The 14,469-nt window shown below is 42.5% G+C and overlaps 1 protein-coding gene across 1 annotated transcript in view; it reads left to right on the top strand.

Annotated features, from left to right (window-relative positions):
* TPH2 (tryptophan hydroxylase 2) overlaps nt 1–14,469 on the top strand; it is a 476,020-nt gene that overhangs the window by 356,977 nt on the left and 104,574 nt on the right. Inside the window, exon 7 of the mRNA XM_069230088.1 lies at nt 5,392–5,527. Within this exon, the coding sequence (XP_069086189.1) occupies nt 5,392–5,527 (136 nt within the window). The remainder of the gene's footprint in view (nt 1–5,391; nt 5,528–14,469) is intronic.

The following is a 14,469-nucleotide window of genomic DNA, read 5'->3' as shown; positions in this document are numbered from 1 at the left end:
GTTGCCCCCTGCACCTGTTCTCCACCACTCCTTTTATGGCAGTGTAACTGACATGAAAAGAAAGGCTGGTGGAAAACAAGGTCGTAATCTGCAGGGCATGCACTGCCCTGGCGGATTATGATCTCTGCCACTGCCACGCCAGTGGGATCATGGATCCTGGCAGAGCTGGTGGTGCCAGGGTTGTAATGTGGCAGTCCTGACCGCCACCACGAGTGTGGCGGTCTGTAGACCACAACACTTGTTATGAGGCCCTTGATTGATTTTGCTTGGGAGGAGCTGTCAAACCAAAAGCAAACAACTCTGTCCTGGGGTTGGGCACCCCAGGACATAGCAGGAGCCGGCGCTGGGGGGTAGCGGTTCCCAGGGGCATCAATGGCTCCTGAAGGGGAGCTGCGCAGCCTACCCACATTACATTACATTAAGGCCCTGGGGAGGTGACGTTCACCAGAGCTGTGGGGGGGGCGTGGAAACCACCCCGTGCTACATTACATTAAGCCCTGGGGAGGTGGCAGTCCCCAGAGGTTTGGGGGTGGGAGGCACGTAGACCTCCTCATTACATTTCATTAAGGCCCCGGGGAGGTGGTGGTCTTGGGGGCTGCAGGGGGCCCCACAGCCCACCCGCATTACATTACTTTAAGGCTCTGGGGAGGTATCATTTGCCAGAGCTGTGGAGAGGACCATGCAACCACCCTCCCACGTTACATTACATAAAGTCCTCAAGGCTGCGAGGGGGTCCTCCACATCACATTACATTAAGGCCCCGGGAAGGTGGTGGTCCTTGGGGCTGTAGGGGGGCCACACAACACCCCACACAGTATTACAATGAAGCCTTGTGTTGGCAGGGCTGCAGGAGGGCCACATGCCCCCCCACACTGAATTAAAATCAAGCCCCAGGGAGGTGGCAGTTCCCAGGGCTCCAGGGGGGCTGTGCAGCCCCCACATATTCTTAAAACAGCTCTAGAAGTCCCTGGTGCCCTGGGGGGTCGACAGGACCTCCCCTATATTACTTAAGGTGTTTTTCTCCAGGGAGGTGGTGGTCCTCGGAGCACGAGAGGGTGAGCGCCCTGCATGCAATATGAACAGAGTCCTGGGGAGGTGGCGGTCCCCATGGGAATTATAAGCCCGGGAGGGGGGCACCATGCACCCCTTCCTTATATTTTACATGCCCGGGACATGGCCCACCCGGGGGGTTAGTAGAAAACAAGTGCTGAACAGTGCTTTTAAAAAAAATTATTACCACGAATTCACAATGTCATCACAAATTCCCAGTAAAAAAATGTAAAAGGTGTTTTTTGCTTTTTTTCCTGGTTGAAGTGTTGGCAACCAACCAGAGCTCTGCATTTCCCTGAATGATCTCGTCATTATTCGTGAAGTTATCATGACCAGAGATATCCAAATGTATTTTTCCTTTCATTTCTCAAAAACTACCGAATGGATTTACACTAAATAAGTGAAAGCACAATCTGCTTACTGAAAGCTAGCTTCTTGCCAAATTTGATGTAAATCTGTCCAGTGGTTCGGGGTGTAGTCTTGTTTAAAGGTCCTACGGGAATTAGCATGGGAAACACAACTTTTTTAACCCCCTCTTTTTCTCTGCCTCCACTTGCCGGATTACCCTGAGGGTGGGCCAGGTCCCTGGGGCATTTATTTTGTAATGCAAGCAGGCCGTTCGTCCACCACAGAACCCTGGGGACCACCGCCTCCCTGGGGCTTATATGAAATGGACGTGGGGGGCTGGCTGGCCCCCCAGAGCCCCATGGACCGCCATCTTCCTGGGACACAGACATTATAACTGATGCACGGGGGCCACCCGGCCCCCCTGCAGCCCTGGGGACCACCACCTTTTTGGGGTTAAACACTAAAACCATGACCCCCTGCAGTCCCGGGGACCACCACCTCCCTGGGGCCACAATAACAAAAGTGGATGGGGGTCTGTTGTGGACCCCCGAAACCCGGGAACCCCCACCTCCCCAGGGCTGTTGATTGTTTGTCTCCCTCCTGGAGCCAGTGATGGCTCTGGGGGCTGCCACCCCCCAGGGTTGGCTCCTGCTATGTCCCCGGGGAAACATTGCTCTCCTCTCGGTGGAAGCAATGCTGGCTCCCACAGGAAGTGGGGAGCTTGCTGGGACTATGGGGGCCTTCAGACTTCCTCCACGGACCACAAAATTGTGACTGGGTGCCCGGAGGGGCTCCCAAATCACATGGCCAGGCCCGGGGGATGGTCCCCAGGGCCAAGATCAGCCCTGGGGAGGGGGGGTCATGCAGCCCTTCTACCCACAAAAAAAGAATAATTAGGCCAGGCCCTGGGGGATGGGGTACCCGGGGCCGAGATCAACCCTGGGAAGGAGGGCTATGCAGCCCCCTCCCCAAAAATGCAATGATTAGGCTGGGCTCCGGGGGAAGGGGTCCCCGGGACTGAACTCACCCTGAGGAGGGGGGCCACATGACTCCTCTCCTCCCCCAAAAATCTATATGTACCTATATATATTTAGTAAATAAATATGTTTTACATTTATTAAATAAACATTCTATTATATTTAGAGTTAAATGTTTCGAATACACTACTTTAAAGTCAATATTTATTTAAAAAAAAATGTTTTGTCTGTTTATGATCAATATTCATAAAAACAATTTTTTGGGCACAGTATTTTTGTATCTTGCATAGTAAATATTGGACTACGATAATTTTGCCTTCCGATATTTTTGCACTCAATAATCTGTCAATGATCCTCTTTTAAATCTGCATTTTTCTGCTAGACAGTCAGACTTGCACCTGTATATCTTTGAAGGTGGTTTCCCCTCTGTCACTCTTAAGACTGAATTATTGTTTTTTTCCTGCTCATAAAGTTAATCTCTTGAGCAAACACATTTCTCCCTCCTCTGATTGGAACCTTCATCGGGGTCTGCCTTAGAAACTTTATTTTGCTGACATCTTCTTCCCAAATTTCCTCCACTTCACTTCTGAAACCTGAGCTCAGTGTTAGAGATTTTCCCATCAGGGGAACTGAATATTTTATGATTTGCCTATATAGATCCTTAAATAACTTGACTTTATGTTTGCTCCTTTCATTTGCTTGGATAATGTTGCGTTATGATGTAAGCAGATGATTATTGATTTATTACGAATTCAACTTCTTTGAATTTGTAATTTGCTAATCTGCTAATAAACCTTCATGGTTTGCAATTTACCACTCTCTGTCATACTTGTGAGAGCAAAATGTACTTCATTGGTATTGAGTTGTTGTTGAACTGTTGATGTAGACAAAGTTCCACCCACCAGAGTAAAGTCAGATTAGGAATTTATAGCAAGCCTTTGCACTGTTCCAACAGTTTCCTTATCTGCTCTATCAAGATTCAGGTGGCATCTAGCAAGCAGTATGTGGCATGGGCATATCTCCATCATACCAATTATCCTCCTTTCAGGCAACGATAGCCATTGGTTATGCCCACCAGGTTGCTACTAAATCATTCTCACCTCATATTGTGTAGGTGTGGAATGTGTTAAATGAGTGTCCTTGTCAACATCCATCATACCCAGATGGGCTTCCACACAAATTCTCCCATGCATTTTCTCATGCAATGTGCATGCTCCTAGCACTTCTACAATCATACCTTCTCCAAGTACATAAGTAGTGCAAGGGTATAGTGGTGTCTTAACTCGATTTCGTGAGGTGGTGCCATTCGACATGGAATAATTTTTCACCTGTGATGTAAAATAAAATAAAAATGTTTAATTACATTTTGTCTCTAACGTGACAACTCTCTACTCCTAAGGCAGCGCTTGGACAGAACCTCAGCCAAAATAAATGTTGTCAAAAATATTGAGGACAAAAATATTGTAAAGGTAAGTTTTTATGTGTAAGCAAAGTTTTACTATACTCAACTCCACATATATGTACCTTGAAAATATATAAATCTTCAAAGTACATAAATTTGGAATTCAAATAAGTAAATCTATAATTACCTATTTACACTTACCTCCTTGATATTTTGGCCCTTAATATTTTTGACACAATATTCTGCACACACAATATTTGTTTCATCGATATTCTTTCAGACAACTCTTTAGACAATTTCAAGTCATATATCCACATTTATATGTCTATATTTACTGAGAAATGAAAAGAGGGATATATTAGGCAAATTACATAGTTGCACTCTCCCCAGTGTGAACTTACTCATGTATGTTAATCAGTCCCTTTTATAATTTCAGTAGCTTTTTTTAATGCAGTCCATAAGCTATACTTAACTAGTGAAGCAGAGTAGAAACAACTGTTACTCTTCACCAGTTCAAAAGCTGCATATTAGCAACCTCAGAATGTGAACAACTGTGTGCGCTAGCCTACATTTGTCTTTGACGTACCTATTCCTGTAATTGACCCATGATCTAACTGAAGTAAAGTGAAAATATGTTTCCCAGATTTCTGCAGTAGGCATTCTCATCATCTCTACATCACCACTTCATAGCTGTGGAAACTCTCAGGCTGTTTGTTTTTGTTGTGAGTGCCATCAGAAGCCCACCCTCTTCCACAGACACAGCTACCAGAAGCACCTGTCAGATGTTTCGCTGTCTGTTGCACTAGCTTTACAGCAGGGATGACCAAACCCATTTCGAATTTTAAGAGCTAAACACTGACCATGAACATTATGTCCATGCAATTTACAACAAAATCATTATTGTTACTCATCTATCTCAAACAGCTGTTAACCACTGACAATGCCAATAGTCCTGGCTGGCTTTAGGTGTATGTCAGTTGTAGTGTTATATATATAGATACAATAACAGAAAGCTCAGAGAAGAACCAAAATACCTGTTGGGCCCCGCACTTTTGGAATCCCTGAAATCTAGTTTACATGATTAGGCTATGCCCTTTATTACATAGGCTTCATCCCTGTTAGAGACCACCACTTTTTTGTCATCCCACTTAAAGCCCTGCTTATAGATTAATTGAATGCACATTTATTCCACGTGAATCTCCTGAATCCGGTATCCATTTTTTAGGAGCTATTTTGGTCATGCCACATGCATTATAGAAACTCAAGTTTCTCAACAGTTCTCTAACCTATCTAGATGACATCAAATTTTTTGATAATGCAGAAAGCAAAAACCAAAGATCCACCAACTCTTTAGTTAATGCAGTTGACATACTTGTATTTGTCACACATTTACAGCAAGAGGGTGTGTTTGATCATATCTTATTCTCTCAAGAGCTGTTTCAGAACGACGAGCATTCTCCCATCAATACCTACTGCAATATGTTACCTATGAAAAGGGATAGGAATCTCAGAGAGTAGGATCCAGTAGCATATATAATTGGCATTGGTTAATTAGCTATCTCTCTTGAAGCACCACCACCTAACCTATTTTTCTGTTTATTTATTCCAATTTAGAGAGATCTGGGTTTGTGTTGAGACCAGTCGCAGGATACCTGTCTCCAAGAGATTTTTTAGCAGGATTAGCTTATCGAGTGTTCCACTGTACTCAGTATATACGGCACAGCTCTGATCCTTTCTATACTCCAGAACCGTAAGTACTCACTGATAGAAATCAACATCACTTTGTTAAATATTTCCATACGTCTTTAATCTACTCTATTGGGAGGTGGATGTTGAATGTTGTTGCCTCTTTAGCCCCTAGATTTCTGTGGTTGAACATTTCCAGCATGACGATGCAACATGTAATATTTTTCACACGTACACAACACTATGGCGCACACACAGAGGTTAACTAATGAAAACACTTGTAGATGAGGATGTATATTGTAATCCCTGTGCATGCTTGACTTACAAGTGTTTGGGTGTTCACAAATATATCACTCCTATGCGTGGTACGCCACAGTTTAAGTGTGCAAATGGTTGGTAGTTATGCCCATTGGAAGTTTACGCCCATATACGGCCCTCTACATGTGTGTACTCTATTCATAAGGTTAGCGTACTTGGTGAACATTGCTATAATTTCAAGGTACACTATTTTAATGAGTTTTACAGCTAATATCAACTATTCCCACAGCCATTTTATGACGTTTGCACACTTTGAAACACTTGCTCACTCTTTCTGCAGTTCATATGTGTAGGCCAGCCAGTTAAAAGTTAGATTTGCTGTTAAGTGTAGAAAACAGATTGCAAAATATTTGTGAATAACTACAAAGTTATGACTGAGTGGATGTTCACTTCACTTGAATGGGATTCCCGAGAACACTCCCCTGAAGATGCCCATTACATATAGTTCAAAGATTAGTGTAAACATTGTCTGGGTACACTAAACACGCAGTCACACACACAGACATGCACAATGTTTGCATGTGTAAAATATATTTGTGAACCAGAAGTATTTTTGTATGTATCAATTCCACTTTCCCTGTCATGCGTACATTTGTGAATGCAGATTAGTGTCTAAAATGCATTGCAAAATGTTTGTGTATACCCAAAATCTTATGACTATGTGAGATGCTTGGGTGTTCGCTACTCTGAAGAGGTCCACTAAATGTAGTTTAAGGATTTGTATGTACTGTGTAAATATTATTTGGGGACCCTATCTCCCACACACAGGACCGATTCGTTCCTCACAGCTTGGGTTATTCATGGCCACATACATTTTTTTTAAAACATATTTTTATGAGTTTTCTTTATACAACACAGAGCCTTATCTCCAGTGAGTTCTCCACCCCATCCAACTCCACTGTTATTACAAACATCAGTTCCCTACATTCATCGACCATTACCCCTGCCTATGGTAAGGCTAAACAGGGTACACATGCAGCGATTCAACAGTTTCTAGGATAAGCTTGTCAGATCCGCCTCAGGGAGCTCTTGCTAATTTATAACTTGCTGTGGTAGAGAGTAGTTGTAGTTTGTGGGTGGAGTCCTATCTGGGTGGCTAACTGATTTCCCCTTACCATCCCCTCCCGTGTGTGCCTAGCCTCCTGAAGGTGTCATCATATTCTTAACTTGTGTTGCTACGGTATGTGACCTCCAATGGTTCTGTGTCCTCTCCCCCCTCATCGGTCGAGACAATGTGCCCTTGGAGTAAGGAAGGGTTGGAGGTATAATCTCCATTAGTTGGTTCGATTCTTTTACGTTATGATGATGTTGGATTATCTGAGGGTGCTTCTCCCAACTGGTCCCATTCAGAGATCAAGGTTTCCCATGCTCTCGCCCTTTCCAGTGATCCGTTTCTCCTCCTGGCTTCTTGATGTCCCACTGTTTCCTCAGCTCTCGCCCATTTTTAGACTTCCCGTCTCCAAGTGTGTGCCTGCGGACCCCGTGCTGCTTTCCAGGTCATTGCTATTTCTCTTTTAACTAGTACAAGGGCCAGATCTTTAAACTGATCCGATACCCTATACCGGGGTCTATGGTGGTATCTCCCCAATAGGAAGTGTTTAGGGTTAACAGGAACTTCCCTGTCTATCACCTCAGTTAGTGAGTCAGTTCATGCCCACATACATATACACAAAAATATATTTGTGACATAGGAACATTTTATGTGTTTGTAAATTGCATTTTACAAACTGTACACTACATCTTAAAAAGTTGTGTGATTTGTCCGATTGGTATTTGTTTCCTGTATGGACAGCTTGTAAAGATTTGTCACAGACTGAACGCTGAGGACATCTGTTAACTTTTGTTCAGCATTGCCCAATGAAGGGGCGAGTAATCCCACTCGTCATAAGTGCCACGCTGCACCCATAGTTGACGTGAAAGTTGTTACATGTCTTCTTTGGAGGAAAAGGTCACAGAGAGCAAAAAAGTCTCCTTGTCAATCTTGAGTTTCTTGATTGAAGATGAAGACTAATACAGAAGTAAATATCACAGCACTAATGTGTTTCTGATATCAGGGAAGAAGAAAGAGCTAGGCAAAGATATCCGGAAGGTCAGCTGAAGAAAATTCCAACGGCAAGCAGCAAAAGTCAAGGACAACATTAATAGCAAGTGGGCAGTAAATGTGATGGTAAATTAGGGAACACATGCTTTGTGTTGCATCCATCACTAGTATCTGCCTCATTATAAATAATTTGAACAGGAACTGACAACAAAGGAAAAGACTCAAGATCATCGTAGATTGGGACCCTAAGGCAGAGTTCCCTAAACAGACCACCATCTTGAAATGGGGAAGTGCTTAAGCCTTGTCCATGCTCTTTTCCTGTAGCTAATGATGCTGGTCTAACACGTAAAGAAGCAGCCCAATTTTGACATCCTTCACAAAGTGCAGAGATCTGCAGTCAAATTGTTGCCCATCCTATCTGATTCTACACATTGATCATCGAACAGCTCTCCGGGTGGCTGAGTCCGCAGAAATGCCAGCACGGTCCTGGCCATGAGGACGCTGAGCCATGTGCTCAGTAAGGCATCTTACAATATGCTACCTAACTGCATGGTGCACATTGTCTGTCTCTTGATAATGTAGATACAAGTTCCGGTACCCTCTTCAAATAGATGTAACAAAGCTCAAATTCTTTGAGGAATTACAGAGTACAAAAAGTTGTCGTTACCATTCAGTGTAATATAAGTACCGTTTTAGAAACAAAAAATTCAATACTAAAGAACAAAATACCACCACACAGTTGATCTCATAGTGGTGTAAAAAGCGACCATGATCCAGTGGTTAGCATTATTACAGCACTAGTAAGAAAATCACAATAGCATTGCTACATGCTATCAGGTTAGGGTGTTCAGAAGAAAAGTGCAAAAAGAATCAAAACTATGAGACTTATAGAACTTTAGATATAGAAATGGTCCTATTGAAGGAAGAACTGGTAACCCGAAAGACGTACTGACCAACCGATGATCCAATGTTCAGCCAGATAGCCTCCATGCTGTCTTGGAGAGAGGCAGATCGGAGTCTGAGGATCACATGAAGGGCCCCAGTACTGCTATGTATAACAAGGGGGCTAAACAGTAGAAACTGTACTGCAGTTATGAAATGACAATGGGGGCTTGGACATGATGCAACAGAACATATTGGTGTTACTGGTATATGTTTCCGTGCTGTACCTGAATTGAACAGAGTAGCTGGGATGGTAAAACATGTCCTGTTGTCTTGCCATTAAATGGAACTTCAAAATAGCGAGAAACAGATTGCAAACATGAGGACCTTTATCACAAGGAATAAAAAGGGTTATAGTAACCTTAAATCATGGAAAACACTGGCCTTCGTGTAAACAGAACCTTAGTACCGCAACTCACGTCATTTTGCCATGGGAGGAGAGATGCATCTTATATGATTGCACATAATGAGACACCACCGCCCGGAAGGCACAGCTATTACTGAATGTGTTACTATGACACCCGCATCTCTCCTGAACATAGATACCAAGAAACAAGCCTTCTTCATCGCCCACCACATACAGGTCTGGCCATGTCACCCCTCCTACAGGTAAGAGCAATCCGGAACTCACAGGGATCTCCCAACCATATGCAGGGAACCGCTCATCATGCTACACTGAAAAGAACAGAACTTGGTGTGCTTTCTGGGACAAACATCCCCGGTGCTGCAGAAAACAACCAAGAGCTCCAGGCTGTTGGTAGAACAAACAATGTGATTGTGACGTGTCTATGCTGACAGACATCAATAAGTGCCAGAGTACACCCTCCATGTTCAAGCAGTTCAACCAGATTGAAGCAGTGACCATGTTCAAATTCTCCCAAATTTGATTGCCACTGTGTTTAGCACCGCACGTATGAGCAATAAATTGTAATCAAGGGATCAGTGGTGAGGATGTAAGCAGCCCGTTGACTGAAGAGTAAGCAGTGTGAAACGATATAGGCAGCAGAGAACATCAGCACCTAACAGGAGGGAGAACAAAAACAGCATGGTAATAATAAAAGGAACACATCCTCAAAGCAAACTGTTATGGTACGGGGCACTGTGTTGTGTGTGGTCGTGCAGTTATCGGAGTGTTCACAAGGCATCCATGCTCAATGGTGTCAAGTTGTCCGAATTATTACTGGTACAGGGCCTAGTGAAATGCAGTTTATGCTCTACTTTTCCATTGGAGTCTGTGATTTACAGATCAGTGATGCTTCATGCAACTTTTTTTGGGAAGAATGTTGATCAATGCCGTCATGGATGCATCATTTGTCATGTTACACCTTGGCAGTCGTTATTTGTCTTGTGACATGAAGTTAATTGGTGTCTTAGTATAATGGAACAGTCTGTGCATTGTGTGTCTGTACTCGTACTCCTTGTCCATATGCAAACATTTGTTTAGACTGGCATGCTCAGCTGTTTTGTTTGGTTGTACTGCTGAACATCAACACCAACAATAATGTGGTGGAAGAATATCGATGGACAAAATATCAAAAGGTAAGTGCATACAGGGGAGCACATATTTACTATTTATAACTCCACGTCTACATACCATGATGATATATGCAATGAATATGTACATATATGTGCAATTATGTGTAGAAAATCTAAACTTAATTTGTCCTCGATATTCTGCCCCACAGACACTGTGGGTTCGGTATTCAGGGTGCACACCGTTTTTGTAGGCAGCATGTTTTCTAATGCCTGTGTGTCCCTGGCAGTACTCATTTCACTGAGATCTCCTCTTAGCACACCCAGGCTCCTCTTGCAGGCATATATTGTGTGTTGCTCTGCCCAATGTTTGAGCTTTTTTGCAAATAGCAGGACATCTTGGCATGTGTATAATTTGTTTCTTTGTGTATATGTTAGCATTCATATGTGGCCATGGTCTTGCATGTTTCATTTTCTGCTGGCTTTGACATCCATTTTTATGTGCATGGAAGTGGCGCGTGTCACCCTCAATTAATTAAGTAGAGCCAATAGGCAGGAAAAGGAGAATCCTGATCTCTAGTGCTCAGTCAAAACCATTAAGAAAAGTTGAACAACAAGGCTTTCTGGTTCTCAGTATCTGCAGTTATTCAAATAATGGTAGCATTACAGAAAGCAAACATCAACCAATTACTAACTAAATATATGAATTACCACACAACCATAATCAATATAAATGCAATAATACCATGTGCCTTTAAGAAACTAAACAAACACAGCACATCTGGCAATCGATAATAGTAAATGCAGAAAGGACCACAATCCTCTAGCCCTATCAAGTGTGCAGCCTAAGCAGAATATATCTAAATTCTAAAAGAAAGGCCGTGTAGGAATAATCTGGAAACTCTGGCTAATTCCTAAAGAACGCATCTTTTATAATGTCCTGCTCAAGGAAAACACAGAAAAAAAACATACAAATTCATAGCATGATTTTATGTAGGGACACAGCACCAAATGGTGCAAAATCACATTATTAATGTAAAAATAGTCAAAACCATTAGCTATTAAATACACAATTTGTTGCAAACAAGAAATCATTCATTATATTAATGCAAACACTCCAGCAAACAAAGGAGCTACTTCTGCACATTCATACCTACCAAGGTTAGTTCATAGCCTTGCAGTGCTGCAATATAAGTACATCCCTTCGAGAGGAAGCCAACGATAAGCTATATTTGCACACAAGGACAGAGACCATCGTTTGCAACTGAATTTCAATCATTTTATGGAAACAAATAAGGAACATGAGCAAGTGTCGCTCATGCACAACAAATAACTATGTACTAATCTGCTATGAGACAAGCACTCTTGTTAATGCCGCCTAGTTATGCTGACTAAACCAGACCTATATTGTGTACTGTTTTATCATTAAATATTTCACTTCTACAGCAGCAAATGGATGGATACCTAACATTGACGTGGATGTGTTACTTCTTTGTGCATGATAGGTTGTCATGGAAATCAGGGCTTTACTACTTCGGTGGTGCATAAATATCAAAGACAAGGTAACCGATCCAAGCTTTCTAGGTCCGGCCCTGCCTCAGATTCGGGGCGAAGGAGATTGGAAGCAAGTAAGGATTCTTCTAGTTGTGGAAGCCTAAAATGTAATGAGCAAGCACAGGAGTAAGATTCAAAGGTAACTTTATCTTTGGCAACTGCAAGGATCTAAGGGCCAGATGTATCAAACGATTTTGCATTTGCAAACAGTGCGAATCGCAAAATTCCACTGTTTACGAATGCAAAATCGCCTTTCATGATTTATGAAAGGAATTTGCAGTGCAATTTTAAGGAATCGCAAAAATAGCGATTCCTTAAAATTGCGACTCCATTTAGGGAATTCCTTTTTGCGATTTCCAATGCACCTGTATCAAGCATTTCCTAAATGCGAATTGGGCATTTAGGAAATGCAATTACCACCAAACCCAATTTGGTGGCAAGCATGTGCAATTTTAAAAAATGCATTATAAATGCATTTTTTAAAATGACATGTGGCGCACACATGTCCGCAAATATTTTTTGGGGGTGCATCAAAGGGGGCCTTAGGCCCCCAGCACCCTGGTGTTTGCGTTACCTAATTTGCGAATTCCTAAATGGAATTCTCAAATAAGGTAATGCAAAACCATTCGCACCTATGGGCCTAGAGGCCCATAGGGATGAATGGAGTCCCATTCCCTAATAGCGATTCGGTAATAGCGATTGTGAACTTGAAGAAATCGCTAGTACCGACTCGCAATTTTCATACATCCCATTTTGCATTTCTTAATTAGCGATTTCTTAAAATTCGCTATTTAAGAAATGCAAACCGGGAGCTTGATACATCTGGCCCCAAGTACCAAGCTGGAAAGCTGGACTTGCTCAAAATAAAAAAGTAACATGAAGTTTTATGGATTACAATACATATTGAACAAACGATACCCAACCAATAGGAGCCAGGGGGGTTGGTGAAACAATAGCGATTTTCCAGTGATTTATCCACTCATTAATCAGAATAGAAGCTTTGGCTATATATGGGCATTGATTTATAAAACCAGCAAAGGAAGCACAACAACAGTTTGTCACGTACACTTGTGACATTACCATTTCTTAAGCTGTTCATGGTTACAGTAGTGGTGCAGAGAGTTCAAGTTCACTTCGAGGCCAACAGACCTGTGCATCTTCTGCAGGATACCTTATTGAGTGTCACAAAATGTAACCTGAATCCGAATGGATTCCACACAATGGCTTAATGATTCAAGAGTTGCTTCAAGACAAGCGATGTAGGGTTTTTATTAATATTTTTATTTCATAGTGGGCTTTATAGAAGAAATGCTTCATTTAGAAAAGAGTACGTAGAGTAATGTTTCAAATTGTATAACAACAGGTGAGGTTTGTGACATTGACAAAGATAAAAGGAGTGACATGGAGAAGTGCCAGAGAGTGATGACAACACCCATAAGCATATTCAGAAATTATGACATCAAGGGTTGAATTTACAAACTTTTCAAGGAATGCGTTGCAGCAACCAAATTTGCTATGTTTATTTGCTTGAAAGGAAGGGAACACAGCAGCACATTGGCTCAAATTTATTAACACTTTGGGTCAAGTTTGCATTACTTTTGCAATGCAGACCGGGCACAAAGGGTTTTGGTGGTATTAAGTTTCCAATACAAATCAAGATTTACATTGGAAAGCTGGTCAGAGTAAGGCAAACTGGTGCTTTGCTCTACCGTGTGCCATATTGCCTCAAGAGGCCTTCCATGGGTGGTAAATGGGCATTCCTGTGCAACCACCTGTAGATTTGTATGCAAATTCATATCTACTAACATGGATTTGCACAAAAAAACGTACTTCTCCGTGAATGTACTGGACCCCTCCAGTTTAAAAAAAAAAGCCCTAATGCCCTGGGGTTTGTGGACATTGAGGCTGGGTTTGTGATCTCAGTACAGCCATTGAAGTCTACAAACTCAGGTCAAGGGTCTGCAACCCCATGCAATGTATCGTTTAGCTGGATTGAATCTCCAGTGCAGTTTGCTGATCTAGTGCTGGATCTGGCAACACTCTGGCACCTCCAAGAAGAAGACATAACTTTGTAAGGGTCAGTATTCCATAAGGCAGCATCTATGAATCCTAAACAACTTTAGTGCTAGCTTCCCAGCACATCCCTCGCCTACTGGCCAACACTGGAACGGCTTTAAATGGACCATCATGTTGCTTACACCAAAGGGATTCCATAATATTTTCTGCTCTGGAAGGGCTTTTAGGACAGTCTGAGTTTTTTTTTTTTAGGAATTACTATCAGTGCCCAAGTTGCGCTGATGTCATTAATACTGAAGTGAAATTAAAACAACATGATCAGCTTGTTTTACTTTTATTGCATCATTGCTTGGGAGCATATTTGTTGGGGGAGGTATCATTGGAAAGGGGAGAATCTCCCTTTCCAGTGGTATTTCTGGTGGGTGGATCCCTGCTTGTTGGTCACCACAAGAGAGCAATACCCAAGCAAGGCTCCAACCACTAGGTAGGAGGCTGGGTCTCTCTATATAGTGTACAAAAAGGATGTGAACTGTGCAGATAGTCCAAGCAACCCCACTTTGGAATACAGAGGTATGAAATGCACCACCTAATACTCTCTTTTTAGAGGTAGCTTGGTCGTACTGTTAGGCTAATTTTGAAGAGGTGGTAAGCATTTGTTGTGC

Source organism: Pleurodeles waltl, chromosome 4_1, assembly GCF_031143425.1.
Source record: "Pleurodeles waltl isolate 20211129_DDA chromosome 4_1, aPleWal1.hap1.20221129, whole genome shotgun sequence".
Classification (NCBI taxonomy): domain Eukaryota; kingdom Metazoa; phylum Chordata; class Amphibia; order Caudata; family Salamandridae; genus Pleurodeles; species Pleurodeles waltl.
Note: the sequence above shows the minus strand (reverse complement) of the source record. Positions and strands in the feature narration are given on the sequence as shown.